Source organism: Chiloscyllium punctatum, chromosome 10 (assembly GCF_047496795.1).
Source record: "Chiloscyllium punctatum isolate Juve2018m chromosome 10, sChiPun1.3, whole genome shotgun sequence".
Classification (NCBI taxonomy): Eukaryota; Metazoa; Chordata; class Chondrichthyes; order Orectolobiformes; family Hemiscylliidae; genus Chiloscyllium; species Chiloscyllium punctatum.
Genome location: NC_092748.1, coordinates 117,568,342 through 117,586,733, shown reverse-complemented (window position 1 = coordinate 117,586,733; position 18,392 = coordinate 117,568,342). Strand labels below are relative to the sequence as shown.

General features: G+C 44.0%; 1 protein-coding gene across 3 annotated transcripts in view; it reads left to right on the top strand.

Annotated features, from left to right (window-relative positions):
- LOC140482489 (ATP-binding cassette sub-family B member 6-like) overlaps positions 1–18,392 on the top strand; it is a 245,549-nt gene that overhangs the window by 32,836 nt on the left and 194,321 nt on the right. For all 3 annotated transcript variants that reach the window (XM_072580030.1, XM_072580032.1, XM_072580031.1), the window contains one exon: positions 10,620–10,757. In XM_072580030.1, the coding sequence (XP_072436131.1) occupies positions 10,620–10,757 (138 nt within the window). The remainder of the gene's footprint in view (positions 1–10,619; positions 10,758–18,392) is intronic.

The following is an 18,392-nucleotide window of genomic DNA, read 5'->3' as shown; positions in this document are numbered from 1 at the left end:
AATCCTAACCTGTGGAATGACCAGTTCACTAAATGTGCTATCCACGACCCCCTCAGCATCGCGGATGCTCCACAGTGAGTCCATCCACAGCTCCAGAGCCGTCATGCGGTCAAACAAAACCTGCAGCTGGACACCCTTCTTGCAAGTGTAAGAGTCATCAACGTCCGAACACGTTCCTAAGCTCCCACATCAAGCAATAGTCACATGCCACAGGTCTGAGGTCCCCTGCCATTGGAAGCTTAGCTTTATATTTGTCTAACTAAAACCAAACAATGCACTTAAATAAATGAAAAAAAAAATAAAAGCCTTACCTTACAGGGTCTTTTTCTTCCGGTTAGGTGGGTGGCCCAGGAGGGAGATACTACATGTGTAGTATTACTGGTTTAGCCACTGCCCAAATATAAATTAAGCCCTTACCTTCCCAGCAGCTTCACTCCTCGCCATTTTGGCAAAACGGAGGCCCGACTCCCGAGGTAAGTCCCTTTCTATGTGGGAAAACTCACTCTTCCCGGCAGCCCTCTCTTCACTCCTCCTCCTTCTCTCCTCGCTGCTCTGGCAAAATGGGAAGTACAGACTGGGAGCAATTGTTCCATAGAAAGGACACAGCAGACGTGTGGTGACTGTTTAAGGAGCAGTTGTTGCGAGTGATGCATGCATTTGTCCCTCTGAGACAGGTAAGAAGGGGTAAGGTTAAGGAACCTTGGATAACGAGAACAGAGGAGCTCCTTGTCAAAAGGAAGAAGGCAGCTTACGTAAGGTGGAGGAAGCAAGGATCTAGCACATATTTTTAGAGGATTACAGGCTTGCTAGAAAGGAGCTCAGAAATGGACTGAGTAGAGTCAGGAGGGGGCACAAAGGCTTGGCAAGAAGGATTAGGGAGAACCCAAAGGCATTTTACTCCTATGTGAGGAAAAAGAGAATGATCAGGGAGAAGGCAGGGTCGCTCAGGGATAGTGGAGGGAGCTTGTGCGTGGAGTCTGAGCAGATAGGGGAAGTCCTAAATGAGTTTTTTGTTTTGGTTTTCACTAAGGAAAGGGACCTTGTTGTGAATGAGAACTTTGAGGAGATGGGATACAGGCTTGACCAGATCAAGATTGATGAAGTTGATGTGCTGGAAAGTTTGGCAAAGATTGATCAGTTCCCAGGGCCAGACCAGATTTATCCCAGGCTGTTCCAAGAAAGGAGGTTGCTAAGCCGCTGGCGAAGGTTTTTGCTTCCTCACTCACCACGGGAATTGTACTGGCGGATTGGAAGGAAATGAATGTTCCTCTTTTCAAGGAGGGTAATAGGGAAATCCCTGGCAATTACAGACCAGTCAGTCTTGCGTCTGTGGTCAGCAAAGTATTGGAAAGAATTCTGAGGGATAGGATTTATGACTGTTTGGCAAAGCATAGTGTGATTAAAGGCAGTCAGCATGGCTTTGAGGGGCATGTCATGCCTCACAAATCTTATTGAGTTCTGTGACGAGGTGACCAGACCGGTCGAGCAGTGGATGTGGTGTATATGGACATCAGCAAGGCATTTGATAAGGTTCCCATGGTTGGCTTATTCATAGAGTCAGGAAGTATGGGATACAGGGAGATTTGGATTCAGAGTTGGTTGGCTGGCAGAAGGCAGAGAGTGGTTGTAGATGGAAAGTATTCTGCCTGGAGGTCAGTGGTGAGCGGTGTCCCGCAGGGCTCTGTTCTTGGGCCTCTGCTCTTCGTAGTTTTTATAAATGACTTGGATGTGGAGGTTGAGGGGTGGGTTAGTAAATTTGGTGATGACACAAAGTTTGGCGGTGTCATTGATAGTATCGAGGGCTATTGCAGGCTGCAGCGTGACATAGACAGGATGCAGAGCTGGGCTGAGAAATGGCAGATGGAGTTTGACCTGGATAAATGCGAAGTGATGCATTTTTAGAAGGTTGAACTCGAAGGCTGAATATAGGATTAAAGACAGGATTCTTGGCAGTGTGGAGGAACAGAGGGATCTTGGTGCTCGGATTTTCCTCTTTGGACAGAAAGAGGAAGAGAGGTGATCGAGGTGTACAAGATAATGAGAGGAATGGATAGAGTCAATAGCTAGAGACTTCCCCAGGGCAGGATTGACTGGCATGAGGGGTCATAGTTTTAAGATATTAGGAGAAAAGTATAGAGGGGACCTCTGTGGAAGGTTCTTTACGCAGAGAGTTGTGAATGCATGGAATGCGTTGCCAGCTGTGGTGGTGGAAGCAGAGTCATTGGGGACATTTAAACGACTGCTGGATATGCACATAGATAGTAGTGAATTGAGGGGTGGGTAGGTTATTTTATCTTACATTAGGCTTAATCCTTGGCACAACATCGTGGGCCAAAGGGCCTGTTCTGTGCTGTACTTGTCTATGTTCTATAGACGCTGGCCCCAAAGTGCTCCCCCGCTGACACTTCAGTCACCTGCCCTGCCTTATTTCCCAAGAGTAGGTCAAGTTTTGCACTTTCTCATCCACGTACTGAATCAGAATTTTCTTGTACACACTAAACAAATTCCTCTCCATCCTGAACACTATGGCAGTCCCAGTCTATGTTTGGAAAGTTAAAATCCCCTACCATAACCACCCTATTATTTTACAGATAACTGAGATCTCCTTACAAATTTGTTTCTCAATTTCCCTCTGACTATTAGGGGGTCTATACTACAATCCCAATAAGGTGATTATTTCTTAGTTCTCAGTTCCACCCATATAACTTCCCTGGATGTATTTCCAGGAATATCCTCCCTAAGTACAGCTGTAATGCTATCCCTTATCGAAAATGCCACTCCCCCTCCTCTCTTGTCTCCCTTTCTGTCCTTCCTGGAGCATTAAGCTGCCAGTCCTGTCCATCCCTGAGTCACACTTCTGTAATTGCTATGATATCCCAGTCCCATGTTCCTAATCATGCCCTGAGTTCATCTGCCTTCCTCTTGCACTGAACTAAATGCAGTTTAATTCATCAGTCCTATCTTGTTCACTGCTTTGTCCTTGTCTGCCCTGACTGTTTGACTCACTTTTTTGTTCTCAACTGTACCAGTCTCAGATTGATCTCTTTCCTCACTATCTCCCTGGGTCCCATCCCTCCTACCTTTTACTAGTTTAAATCCTCCCGAGCAAATCTCCCTGCCAGTATATTAGTCCCCTTCCATTTTGGTGCAATTTGTCCTTGTACAGGTCACTTCTACCCCAAAAGAGCTTCCAATGATCCAAAAATGTGAATCATTCTCCTGTACACCAGCTCCTCAGCCATGCATTCATCTGCTCTATCCTCCTATTCCTGCCCTCACTAGCTCGTAGCACCGGGAGTAATCCGGATATTACTACTCTTGAGGACTTCCTTTTTTAAATTCCTGCCAAACTCTCCGTAATCTCCCTTCAAAATCTTTTCCGTCCAATGTCATTGGTTCCAATGTGGACAATGACCTCTTGCTGGCCCTTCTTCTCCCGTGAGAACATCCTGCCCCCTCTCTGAGATATCCTTGATCCTGGCACCAGGGAAGCAACACACCATTTTGATTTTTTGCTGCTGGCCACAGAAAAGTCTGTCTGTACCTCGGACTAAAGAGTCTCCTAACACAGTTGATCGCTTGGAACCTGACGTACCTCTCATTACATAGGAGGTAGTCTCAATACCCAAAACCTGGCTGTTCGTGTCATGTTTCCCTGAGAATCCATCACCCCCTATGTTTTCCAAAACAGCATACTTATTTGAAATGGGGATAGCCACGGAAGACTCTTGTACTACCTGCCTACCTCTCTCTTACCTTTTCCTGGAATTTAACCCATCTATGTGACTGTATCTGAGACTCTCTCTTTTTTTCTCCCCCCCCCCCCCCCCCCACCCACCCCCCCACCCCCCTTGCTCTTGTAAACTCCTCATTGCCTCTAAATGCCTTTCCAACCGATCCATTCGATCTGAGAGGATTCATAACCAACGGCATTTATTGCAGATATAATCCTCAGTAACCCGTAAATTCTCCCTAAACTCCCACATCCGACAAAAGCATATCACTCTACTAAAGGCCATTTTTTGCATTTTTGTGACCGGATAGGTTGGTTCTGCCTACACGTCCGTTCTGGTAGGCTGCTCTGTCGGGTTTTGTTTTTATTGCGGGAGCTTCTGCCTCCTAATTCGTTAGTCCACTCTACCGGGTCGTCATAATTTTGTGACCATATTACTCCCATTTTCAGGATGGATTGATGGGTGCTAGAGACCCCATCTCTGAAAGCCTGAATGAATGCCCGATACCCATGATCTGGGTTTGCTTGTCCTGAGCACTCCTGGTATACACTAAATAAAGGGTGGCACGGTGGCTCAGTGGTTAGCACTGCTGCCTCACAGCATCAGGATCCAGGTTTGATTCCAGCCTCTGGTGACTGTGTGGAGTTTGCACATTCTCCCTGTGTTTGCGTGGGTTTCCTCCCACAGTCCAAAGATGTGTAGGTCAGGTGAATTGGCCATGCTAAATTGCCCATAGTGTTAGGGGCATTAGTCAGAGAAATGGGTCTGGGTGGGTTTCTCTTCAGAGGGTTGGTGTGGACTGGTTGGGCCGAAGGGCCTGTTTCCACACTGTAGGGAATCTAATCTAATCCAATTGTTCCCCATACTTGAGCTCCTTCCCCTTTCTTCATCTGTTCTGTCAGTGCTAGTTTGTCTGCCTTTTATTTCTCAATATGGGAACCTGCAGTATCCCCTTTAAAATCCTGATCTGCCATCTTGCAAATTGTGTACCCCTGGATACCACCAACAGTAAAGTGTCCTGAACCAGTGTGGACTTCTCTACCCCCTGGCCAATAATACTGTCCCAGCACCGTCTGTCCGGTCATGGCAGCCTCCTCGCAAGGTGTGCTCTGTACCAGTGGGATTTCTCTACCCTCCCGGCCACCACTACTGTTCCAACACTGCCCGATGGGCCCAGAAATCTACCTCTAGCCCAGTGTGCCCTCTACCCTCCCGGTCACCGCCACTATTCAAGCTCTGTTGTTCTACTACAGACTGACAGGTATCATAGTTATTGATAGTGTCCACACTTCCCACCTTGGTAACGTGCTTCTCCAATGGAATTTAGCTCTTGGTCAGAGTGATCAGATCCTTTTTCTTCACCAATTCAATTTAAAACACAATAACAGACGGCACCCGACCTTCGACTAGGCTCTAACTGGACTCTGTGTTGCTCGCCCCTACAGGGTCCAATGTTACCCAACTTTGCCACTTGGGCTTCACAACTCCTAGTGCCCTTGGCGCTTCCATTTCCAGCCATTATGTGCCAGGTGTGGGAGGCTATTCCTCTTAACAACCAGTTTAGGGCAGTGTTTTTGAGGCAGGCACTACCTTGTCCTCTGGTTGTTTCAGCACAAGCAGCTGGTTATCACACCAGTTAGTACACTTTCCTATTAACGCTCCACAGGCATGCACTTCTACACAACCTAGTACTATCGCACCAGTTACAACGTATACCCTTTTAAACTGTGTCTTTGGCCCGGTCTGACTCTTCCCGTTTGCACATTCAAAGTGTCACTTACCTGGCTCCCTGACTGTTGCCTTTGACCAGAACACCAGGAATAGGAGACCCTGCTCACACTGCCAATTCTTGTGGGGAAAATCACCAGTCTCTGAGTCAGAATCTGGATTCATCGACATAGTTTATTGTACGAAGAAACCGGAGCTCCAGAGAGAGAGAGAGAGAGAGAGAGACGTTCATCAGTAAAGATGTCAGCTGTGAGCCCCTCTCACTCTGAGCACATGTCATGATATTTTATACATTTTGTGGTACAATAGTTCGAGTCTTTATTTGTACAGCATGGTTTGTTTACAAAAAACATTCCAAAATCCTTGTCAGTTTCAGTGGTCATCTCCATTCTTCAGGAGAAGGAAGATAGTTATCCATTACGGCCGATCTGAAGTACTAACACTTGTATACCAGCAGTCTCGGGTAGTTAACATTTCTATTGAAGGTGGTGGCTGGACTCCGACACCTTGGTGGGCAGTAGACATTACTGATGTATATTCTTCCCCACATACCTTTAAACTAATCATCTATGCTCTGTGTCAATTTAGCCTCCGGCAGTATCTGTGTATGCTTTGCCGTATTTTTCCATGTAATGACTCCGCAGCCATCTTGTGTGCCAAGTGACCAATGTATGGCTCAGTGGCCATCTTGTGTCAGCATGTCCCGTGTCAACTCCCACTTCAGACTGTAACTATTTAGTGCCAAAAGGATCAGCAATTTAGTCAGAAAATGCTGGAAATAATCAGATCAGGCAACATTATGGAGAGAATAAGATACTATCCTGTATGGTTTGTGATCTTGCATTAGTTCTAGATGCAAGATTTTGTATCTCTATTCAGTGCCTTGAAACTCAGTAGCAAGATTTAATTCTGGAGGGAGATTAGACAGTGAAGTGAAACAGCTGTCATCTTTTTTGGGGAACGGTCTCTGATCTCTTGCAGGATGAATTGTTTTGGAAAATTTTTCAGCTACTATTTACCTTGCAGCAGAAGAGGAGATATTGAGTATATGGGCGCACAATTGAGAATAAGCTACTCTATCCCTTGAGACTGCTCCACCACTGAATAAAATTGGAACTTCAAATCCATGTTCTCAGATAGCCATGATAACATCTCAACCCTGGCTTAACAGGAATCTGTCTCAGATTCTCTTCCTAAAAAGGTGGCAGAGGGGTCGTAATGATAGTGGTACAATTGCTGGACTATTAATCCAGAGACCCTAGTAATGTTCTGGGGACATGGTTCGAATCCTGCCATGGCAGTGGTAGAATTTGAATTCAATAAATATCTGAATTCGGAATCTAATAGAACATGGAACATAGAGCAGAGCAGAGCAGCCCTTGATGTTGCGTCGACCTGTGAATTCATCCAAGCTCATCCCCCTACACTATCCCATCATCATCCATGTGCTTATCCAAGGATTGTTTAAATCTCCCAAATGTGGCTCAGTTAAGTACGTTGACAGGCAGGGCATTCCAAGCCCTTACCACTCTCTGAGTAAAGTACCTGCCTCTGACATCTGTCTTAAATCTATCAGCTCTCAATTTGTAGTGATGCCCCCTCGTACAAGCTGACATCAGCATCCTAGGAAAAAGACTTTCACTGTCTACCCTCTGATCATCTTGCATGTCTCTATCAAATCCCCTCTTAGCCGCCCCCTTTCCAGTGAGAACAGACCCAAGTCTCTCAGCCTTTCCTCATAAGAGCTTCCCTCCAGATCAGGCAACATCCTGGTAGATCTCCTCTGCACCTTTTTCCAATGCTTCCATATCCATCCATCCTGAAATGGGGCTAACAGAACTGTAAACAATATTCCAAGAGCGGCTGCACTAGCGTTTTGTATAGTTGCAGCATGACGTTATGGCTCTGGAACTCAATCCCTCTACTAATAAAACCTAATGCGCTGTATGCTTTCTTAACCGTATTATCAACCTGGGTGGCAACTTTCAGGGATCTATGTACATGGACTCCAAGATCCCTCTGCACATTCACACTACCAAGAATCTTTCCATTGACCCAGTACTCTGCCTTCCTGTTATTCTTCCCCAAGTGAATCACCTCACATTTAGCTGCATTGAATACCATTTGCCACCTTTCAACCCAATTCTGCAGTTGATCCAAGTCCCCCTGCAACCTTTAACATTCTTTCACACTGTCCACCACTCCACCGACTTTAGTGTCATCTGCAATCTTACTAACCGATCCACCTATGCCTGCATCTAAGTCATTTATAAAAATGACAAATCAGCAGTGATCCCAAAACAGATCCTTGTGCCACACCACTAGTAACCGGACTCCAGGCTGAATATTTTCCATCAACCACCACTCGCTGCCTTCTTTCAGAAAGCCAGTTTCTAATCCAAACTGCTAAATCACCCTCAATCCTGTGCCTCTGCATTTTCTCCAACAGCCTACCATGTGGAACCTTTTCAAAGGCCTTACTGGAGTCCATGCACATCACGTCAACTGCCCTACCCTCATTCACATGCTTGGTCACCTCAGAAAACTCAATGAGGTTTGTGAGACATGACCTGCCCTTGACGAAACCATGTTGACTATCTGAAATCAAATTGTTGCTTGCTAGATGATTATAAATCCTATCTCTTATAATCCTTTCCTACAACAGAAGTAAGGCTCACCTTTCTATAATTACCTGGGTCATCTCTATTGCCCCTTTTGAATAAGGGCACAACATTTGCAATCCTCAAGTACTAAATTTGCAGACATTGACTCAAAGATCAAAGCCAAAGGCTCCACCATCTCCTCCCTAGTTTCCCAGAGAATCCTAAGATAAATCCCGGGGACTTATCTACTTTCACTCCTAGAATTGATAACACCTCTTCGTAACTAACCACGATCCTTTCTAGTCTAATATCTTGTATCTCATTCTTCTCCTCTACAATATTCTGCTTTTCCTGAGTGAAAATCAATGAGAAATATTTGTTTAGCACCTCTCTGATCTCCACAGGGTCCACACTCAACTTCCTACTTCTGTCTTGGACTGGCCATATTCCTACCCTAGTCATCCTTTTATTCCTCACATATCTGTAGAAAGTTTTAAGGTTCTCCTTTATTCTATTTGGTAAAGACCGTTTGTGTCCTCTCTTTGCTCTTCTTAACTCTTCTCTTTAAATCTTTCCTAGCTGATCTGTAACTTTCCATCACCTCATCTGAACCATCTTGTCTCATTAACACCGAAGTGTCCTTCTTCCGCTTAACAAGAGATGCAATTTCTGTAGTAAACCCACTGTTCTCTTACCTTATCACTTCCTCCCTGCCTGACAGGGACATACCTATCAAGGACACGCAATATCTGTCCCTTTAAACCAGCTCCACACTTCCATTGTCTGCATCCCCTGCATTTTGCTACCTAATTCTATGCATCCTAAGTCTTGCATAATCGCGTTATAATTGCCCTTGCGCCATCGATTAACTCTTGCCCTGTGGCATGTGCCTATCCCTGGTGATGGTGATCATGAAACCATTGCCGATTGTTGGAAAACCCACCTGGTTCACTAATGTCATTTAGGGAAGGAAACTGCCATCCATATCTGGTCTGGCCCATGTGACTCCAGACCCACAGCAATGTGGTTGACTTTTTAACTACCCTCTGGGCAATTAGAGATAGGCAATAAATGCATCATACTCAGCGATGCCCTCATCCGTGAATAACTTTTTAAAAAGGTTCAAAGTTCCATGACCCTCTGAGAGGAAAAGCTAAATCACCTCGTCTCTGATGTTTAAACAGTGACCATATAGTTGTAGGTTCTTCCATATCCTATTCACATCTACTTTGTCAAGACACTTCTGGATTTTATGTTTCAAACAACTCCCCTACTGCGCATCTTAACTACAGCCAATACAAGCCTAGCCTGTCTGACCTCTCCTTCGAAGACAACCTTCTTGGTCCAGGTATTAGTCAAACTTCTAACCTGCCTACAGCACACTAACTAGCTACCTTTCTTCAATAAATACGTTGACAAATACGCTGAACAAGATTCCAAAGGTAGTCTCACCAGAATGCTGTGTAACTGAAGGACAGCCTCCTCCATTTTGTAAAAATGAAGAACTGCAGATGCTGGAAATTTGAAACTGTTTTGATTAAGGGTAACTGGACTCAAAGCATTATCTCTGCTCCTCTCTCTACAGAGGCTGCCATTCAATCCGTTGAATCTCTACTAATTTTTTTTTTTGTTTTCAAATGTCAATCCAGCTGTTCCAATCCCTTCCTGTTTCATTATCCCCATAACTTTAAGTATTTATTCAGTTCTCTGTTGAAAATTACTGTTGAATCACACTTTTTTGATCTGAACCAATCATTGCATTAAATATATTGCAGCAGGTTTTAATCTGTGGCATCTAGTTATTATCTCTTCAGCCATTGGGAAAAGCTTCTTGGATTAGATTACTTAGTGTGGAAACAGGCCCTTCGGCCCAACAAATCTGCACTGACCCTCTGAAGAGCAACCCACCCAGATCCATTTCTCTACATTTACCCCTACACCTAATACTACGGGCAATTTAGCATGGCCAATTCTCTTAACCTGCAGGTTTTTGGACTGTGGGAGGAAACCGGAGCACCTGGAGGAAACCCACGTAGACACGGGGAAAATGTGCAAACTCTACACCGAAAGTTGCCTGAGGCAGGAATTCAACCCGGGTCTCTGGAGCTGTGAGGCAGCAGTGCTAACCACTGTGCCACCCCATTTACTCAATATAATAAAGTAATGCATGATTTTTTTGTCCTCAGTATTAAATTTCCTCTGAGCCTTCTTTGCTCCAAGGAGAATAAATCCAGTTTCCCCGGTCTTACACTTTTAATTCCTGATCCCTAGAACCTCTAGTAAATCTCTTCTAATACCTTCTCCAAAGCCTCATGAATCCTCAAGTGTAGTATCCAAGATTGAACATACTGCACAAACTGCATTACTGTTTCATGTAGGGTTTAGCATTGCTTCCTGAATCTATGCTTCTCTTTTACAAAGCCCAAGATCCCATATGTTTCAATCATTGCTTTATTCGTCCATATTTGCACAGTTGTTGCTGGTCCTATTATGTTACCAGACTGTTCATTCTTATTGCTCTTAATTAATGGCTGACATTTTGTTTGTTTTGCAGGTACACTTTAGTTTGTGGATGGTACGATACATCTGTACGTTTCTGCTCTTTGTCCTTGGACTGAAGGCACCAGGTTTGCCTCGAAGACCTTATATGCTCATGATTAATGAGGATGAACGAGATGTTGAATACAACCAGGTAAGATAATAGAAAAAGATTTGGATTTATTTGGAATGTTTTGCAATCTCAATAAGCAGCTTTAGAAAAGCAAGGTCCCACAAACAGCATTGAGGTAGTTACAAATTTTTTTTAAGCTATTAGTTAGATGATTGAAATTTGGCTAAGTCACCGAAGAGAACTCCTCTGATCATCTTTGCACCATGCCATTGATCTTTTATTAGGAGAAAGTGAGGACTGCAGATGCTGGAGATCAGAACTTAAAAATGGGTTGCTGGAAAAGCGCAGCAGGTCAGGCAACATCAACGGAACAGGAGAATCAACGTTTTGGGCATAAGCCCTTCTTCTTTGGTCTTTTATGCCCACTTGAGAGGGTAAACAGGGCTTTAGTTTAATTTTGTGTCAAAAAGACTGCATCTCCAAACCCTGCTGAGCTGGAGTGGATTGAATTGAATTTAATTGAATTGATAAAGGGCTTTTGCCCGAAATGCTTTTTAAAATTTAAAAAAATTTTTTAAAATTTTGTTTACCTGCTTCTCGGATGCTGCCTGACCTGCTGTGCTTTTCCAGTGCCACTCTAATGTAAACTCTTGATATCATGTGTACCAAGGCACAGTGAAAAACTTTCTCTTGCAAGCAATACAGGCAGATCAGAGTTAAGTAGCATAGATGAGTAAATAATAGGTAAACAGCGGCAAAAACAAAAACACAGGTACAGGCGAATGTTAAGAGTTTGTAAGTCCAATCAGTATTCAAACAACTGTAGGGTAGCAACTGTTTCAAAATTGGCTGGTGTGTATGTTCAGGCTTCTGTACCTTCTCCCCGATGGTAGAGCTTGTAGAAAAACATTTGCCAGGGTGGAATGGATCTTTGAGAATGCTGGCGGCCTTTCCTTGACAGAGAGGCTGATAGGTGGATTCTGTAGATAGGAGGTTGGCCTTTGTGATTGTCCAGGCCGAGTCCACCACTCTCTGTAACCGTCTCCGATCTTGAATGGTACAGTTGCCATACCAGGTAGTGATACATCCAGACAGAATGCTCTCGATGTCACACCTATAAAAGTTGGCAAGGGTATTCACTGCCATGTCAAATTTCCTCAGCTGCTTGAGGAGGAAAATATGTCATTGGGCCTTTGTAACCAGTGCGTTCACATGAAGAATCCAAGAAAGCTTGTTGTGGATGACCACTCCCAGGATCTTGACATTCTCCACTTGTTCCATCTCTGTGCTGTTAATGTGCAGGGGGGCATGAGTAACATCCCACTGAAAGTCAATAATGAGTTCCTTGGTTTTGCTGGCATTGAGAGCTAGGTTGTTCTCAGTCCACCATTTTTCCAGTCTTCCACCTCCTGTCTGTGTTATGTCTCGTCGTCATCTGAGATTCAACCAACTATGGTGGTGTCATCAGCGAACTTGTAACTGGCTTTAGTCTGGTATTTGGCGATACAGTCATGGCTATACGGTGAGTACAGTGGGGAGGTCTGAGTACGCACCTGGGAGAGGGCTCCAGTGTTGAGTGTTAGTGATAATGAAATATTGTCCCCAGTCTTCACTGATTGTGGCGTGTGGGTCAGGAAACTGAGGATCTAGTTAGAGATTGGGGCTTAGTCCGGGATCTCTAATTTAGATCAGTCTTGAGGGGATTGGAATGTCAACTGGACTTGGAACTCCAAAGATTTTGAATTGGAGCTTGAACATGTGACCTCTTGACTTGCAAGGAATGGCGTGATCACTGAACCAAAACCCAAAATACTTGGATTAAGTGCCATTATTTGGTAAATAATGTATGGTTATTTGTGGCATCTTGCTGTTCATATAACCTGATTCTTAAGTGTATTTAAATATTTATTTACTTGTCAGTTGCTTAGAGGTATTTGAGATGAGTGTTTACAATATATAAAAGTTAGATCCCTTTCTTAGAGGATGAATAAAAACGTATTGTACACTAGAAAGGTCTTTTTTTCAATACTCATTCTACTCATTTTAAAGGATGAAGAAAATTTGAAGATCAGATTAGATGATTTCATTCTTTCAGAACGTTTGACTCTCCATTACAGCTTTCAATCAGAACTTAGAGACAGAGCTTTCTTTAATTCACTCCTGGGACATGGACATAGCTGTATTGCCTGTCCCTAGTTTCCCTTGAGAAGGTGGTGGTGAACTGCCTCCTTGACCTGCTATACATAGGTCCACAATTCCCTCTAAGGACGGAATTCCAGAATTTTGACTCTGTGACAGTGAAGGAATGGCACTGTATTTTCAAGTCAGGATGGGAAGTGGCTTGGAGAGGAACTTACACAGGAACATCGCCACCTGCAACTGCTTCTCTTGACCTTCTAGATGAAAGTGTGCGTGGGTTTGGAATGTACTGTCTCAAGATCTTTGGTGAATTGCTGCCATGCGTCTTGTAGCTAGTACATGCTGCTGCTACTGAGCGTTGGTGGTGGGAGTGGATGCTTGTGGATATGCTGCTAGTCAAGTAGGCTACTTTGTTCTGGATGGTGCCAAACTACTTAAGTGTCATTGGAGATGAGTCCATCCAGGCAAGTGAGGAGTATTCCATCATGCTTCTGACTTCTGACTTGTGCCTTGTAGATGGTGGACAGACTTTGGGAGACAGGTGGTGGGGTCCTCATTGCAGTATTCTTAGCTCTGACCTGCACACTAATTGTGAGTCCAGTTGAGTTTCTGCTGAATGGTAATGTCACGGATGTTGATAGTGGGAGTTTCAGTGATTGTAAAATCATTGAATGTCAAGGGGCAATGGTTAGATTGACTTTGTCAGGAGATGGCCATTTACTAGCATTTATGTGGCATGAGTGTTACTTGCCACTTAGCAGATATTGTCCAACTCTTATTGTGTTTGACACATGGAAATATAATGTTGCCATTACAGAAACAAGGTTGAAGGAAGGGCTTGACTGGCAACTCAACATTCCAGGGTATAAGATCTTTAGGCTAGACAAAGGAGGGTGTAAACAAGATGTTGGTGTAGTACTGTCATAAAGCAGGTCCCTTTTTTTCTCTCTAAAAGCTGTTTCTTTTCTTTTTCACAAGGGTCATAAAACCCTCCTGGCTCCAAGGTGGCTAGTTTAGTACAGAGATGTAAAAGGATTTTGAGGCCATTTGTTTATATGTAAACAGATGAGACTTAAGGCCAAAGTGGTCATGCTTTAGAAGTGGCCTGAATAATGAAAGGAGGGGGGTGGTCAGCTCTCTCGCTGAGCAGTTCAGACCAGAACTAGTTAAGAGTTCAGCTCTGAGGAAACAACAGGCTGTGAGAATCTGTCTCCTTCTGCCCTTCTAACTTCAACCTTAAGTATTTGTTTCATTTTTACTGTGTTTCAGGAGTTTGCTTATTGGGACTGTTGTGTATATTCTGAACAGCATCATTTAGTCTAGTTTGGACAGACTGAGTTCTGAGGGGTTCTTTATTCTGTTCTTTGTGTTTCATTGTGTAATTTTTGTGAATAAATTATTATCTGTTTTAAAACCTGCTAGTCAACCTCACTAACTTACTCCTGGTAATTTTCTCTGTACACTTATCAAAACAAATTGAAAAGTTATGGTCTGGGCTGCCTGCTTAATGCTTTGAGTGGTCTGGCCTAGACCATAACAACTGTTAATTAAGGAGTTAATTACTGCAATAAGGAGAAACAATATTTTGGAATGGTCCTCAAGTGAGGCTTTGTGGGTAGAGTTAGGAACGTTAAGGGTGCAGCTATTTTTCTGGGAGTATATTATAAGTGTATTATTACAGCAGAAAATACAGGAGCAAATATGTAGATAGTTCAGAGGTGTGGAAGAAGATTAATCGAGTAATTATACTGGGGGATTTCAACTTTCCCACATAAACTGGAATAGTAATAGTGTCAAGGGTATAGATGAGACGGATTTCTTGAAATGTATCCAGGGCAGTCTTTTATATCACTATCTAGAAGGCCCAACCAGGATGGTGTGTGCTGGATGTGGTACTGGGGAAAGAAACCGGGCAAGTGTTCGATATGGCAGTGAGGGAACATTTTAGGTGATAGCAACCACAACACAGTATGGTCCAACTTTGTTCTGGACAAGGAAAAAGCTCTCAAAAGGTGGCTTTGGGTTGGGGAAAGGCAGATTTTCATTAACATAAAGCAGGATTTGGATCAGTAGACTGCGAACAGCTCCCTGCGGATAAATCTATCGCAGAGCAGTTTGGGGCATTCAAAAAGAAGCTAGGAAGAATACCGAGCCATCATGTACCCTTTAGAGGAGCAAGGGAACAATACGTTTGGAGAACCCTGGCTGTCTAGGACAATGCAGGACTGGGTGAAGAAATCCAAAGGGAGCAATTCGGCTGCGGCCCTCGGAATACAGGAAGTGCAGGAGGGAACTTGAGAAAGCAATTAAAAGAGCAAGAAACAGGCTTGAAAAAGGACTTGTGAACAGGATAACGTAGAATCATAAAACATTTTATAAATGCAGGGAGGAGGTTCACCAGGCAAAGAGGAGAGCCTATTAGGGACCAAGGGGGAAACCTGTGTGAAGCCAAAGTTATTGGAAGAGTGTTGAATTAAAACTTCTCTTCAATCTTCATTCTGGAATAGGAGAAATGGGTATGGAATTCAGAAAAAGGGACTGTGAGGAGTGTGCACAATTTTTGACGTAGGAAATGGGGAGGTATGGGAGGCTCTGTCGGACTTAAAAACAGACAAATCCCCTGGCCCAGATGAATTGTGTCCCACGTTGCTGTGGGAGATGAGACAGGAAATTACAGGAGCTCTGACAGAAATGTTTAATTCCTTTCTGGACATGGGGAAGGTGCTAGAGGACTGGAGGATGGCTAATGTGGCTAAGATGAAGAAGTATTTAATGAATGACAAGACACTGGGTCGCTCCGAGGAACAGAAGGATCTTCGGGTAAGTATTCATAGATCCCTGAAGTTGGCAGAGCATGTGAATAGGATAGTTAAGAAGGCATATGGGTCACTCCCTTTTAGTCATGGCACAGAATGTAATATTGGAATTGTACAGAGTGTTGGTTAGACCACAGCTGAATTGTATTGAATTGAATTTATTGTCACGTGTACTGAGGCACAGTGAAAAGCTTTGCCTTGCGAGCAATGCAGGCAGATCAGAGTTAAGTAGCATTGATACGTTAATAGTAGGTAAACAGCCGCAAAAGCAAAAACACAGGTACAGGCGAATATTAAGAGTTTGTGAGCTGGGGTACTGTATACCTTTCTAAACCCCTTACTATAGGGTGAATGGGATAGTACTGGAGGGGATACAGTGTAGCAGAGGAGAAGGAACCAGAGCATGAGGTCAGTGAGTAAAATGACTGAGGAGGAGTCAGACTCCAGTCAGGAAGAGCAGACGGAAAGGTTATGAATATGGCAGGCTGAGATGTATTTGTTTTAATGCGTGGAGTATGACTGGTAAGGCAGATGAACGTAGAATGACAGAGAAAGTGAAGTCGCATTTGGAATATTGCGTACAGTTCTGGTCACCACATTACCAAAAGGATGTGGATGCTTTGGAGAGGGTGCAGAGAAAGTTCACCAGGATGTTGCCTGATTTGGAGGCCGCTAGCTATGAAGGGAGGTTGAGTAGATTAGATTAGATTACTTAGTGTGGAAACAGGCCCTTTGGCCCAACAAGTCCACACCGACCTGCAACCCACCCAGACCCATTCCCCTACATTTACCCCTTCACCTAACACTATGGGCAATTTAGCATGGCCGATTCACCTGACCTGCACATTTTTGGAGTGTGGGAGGAAACCTAAGCAGACACTGGGAGAATGTGCAACCTCCACAGAGTCGCCTGAGGCAGGAACTGAACCCAGGTCTCTGGCGCTGTGAGGCAGCAGTGCTAACCACTGTGCCACCCATAAAGAAGAGGATTATTTTCATTAGAAAGATGGAGGTTGAGGGGGGACCTGAATGAGGTCCATAAAATCAAGAGGTATAGACAGGGTAGATAGCAAGAATCTTTTCCCAGAATGGGGGGGATTCAATTACTAGGGGCCACGAGTTCAAGGTGAGGGGGGAAAAGCTTCAGGGAGATATGCTTGGAAAGTTCTTTACGCTGAGGGTGGGTGCCTGGAATGTGTTTCCAGCGGAGGTGGTAGAGGCGGGCAAGATAGCATCATTTAAAATGTATCTAGACAGATACATGAATGGGCAGGGAACAGAGGGGTACAATAGGTGACAAGTTTTCATAGAGGATCTGCAGTGGCACAGGTTTAGAGGGCCGAAGGGCCTGTTCCTGTACTGTAATTTTCTTTAGTGCAGCACAGCACAGGTCCTTCAGCTCTTGATGTAGTGCTGACCTTTTTATCCTAATTGAAGATCAAACTAACCTACATACCCTCATTTTACTATCATCCATCTGCCTATCCAAGAGTCTCTTAAATGTCCCAAATGTATCTGACTGTGCTACCACTGCTGGCAGTGCATTTATCGCACCCACCACTTTCTGTGTAAAGAACCGATCTTTGACATCACCCCTAAATCTTCCTCCAATCACCTTAAAATGATGCCCCCTTGTGATAGCCATATCTGACAATTCACTTTAACTATGCCTCATCATCGTGTACACCTCTATCAAGTCTCATCTTCCACTTCTTCACTCCAATGAGAAAAGTCTTAGTTCCTTCAGCCTTTCTTCATAAGAAATGCCCTCCGGTCCAGGCATTATCTTGGTAAATCTCCTCTGCACCCTCTCTAAAGTTTCTACATCCTTCTTATAATAAGGTGACCAGTACTGAACACAATATTCAAAGTATGGTCTAACCAGAGCTCTGTGGAGCTGCATCATAATCTCACTGCTCTTAAACTCAATCCCCCTGCTAACGAAAGCCAACAAACCATACGCCTTCTTAAGAAACCTATCAACTTTGAGGGATCTATGTATTGGAACCAAGATCCTTCTGTTCCTCCATATTGCCAGAAATCCTACCTTTATCCTTGTATTCTGCATTCAAATTCGACCTTCCAAAATGAATCACTTCACACGTTTCCAGGTTGAACTCCATCTGCCATTTCTCAGCTCAGTTCTGCATCCTGTCAATTTCCCGTTGCAAACATTCCTCCACACTATCTATCACTCCACCAACCTTTGTGTCATCGGCAAACTTACTAGCCCACCCTTCCACTTTCTCATCCAAGTCATGCATAAAAATCACAAAAGCAGAGGTCCCAGAACCATCCCTGTGGAACACTACTGGTCACTGAGCTCCAGGCTGAATATTTTCAACTACTACGCTATGTCTTGTATGGGCCAGCCAAGTCAGTATCCAGACAGCCAAATTTCCTTATATCCCATGCCTCCTTACTTTCTGAATGAGCCTACCTTATAAGGGGAACCTTATCAAATGCCTTGCTAAAATCCATGTACACCACGCCCACTGCTCTACCTTCATCAATGTGTTTTGTCACATCCACAAAGAATTCAACAATGCTTGTGAGGCATGACCTGTCTGTCTCAAAGTCATGCTGACTATCTCTAATCAAACTATAATTTCCAGGTCATCTTGTCTCAGAAGTCTGTCCATTACTTTGCCCACCACGGATGTAAGACTGACTGATCTGTAATTCCCAGGATTATCCCTATTTTCTTTCCCGAACAAGGGAGTAAAATTTGCCGCCCTCCAATCACCTGGCAGTACTTCAC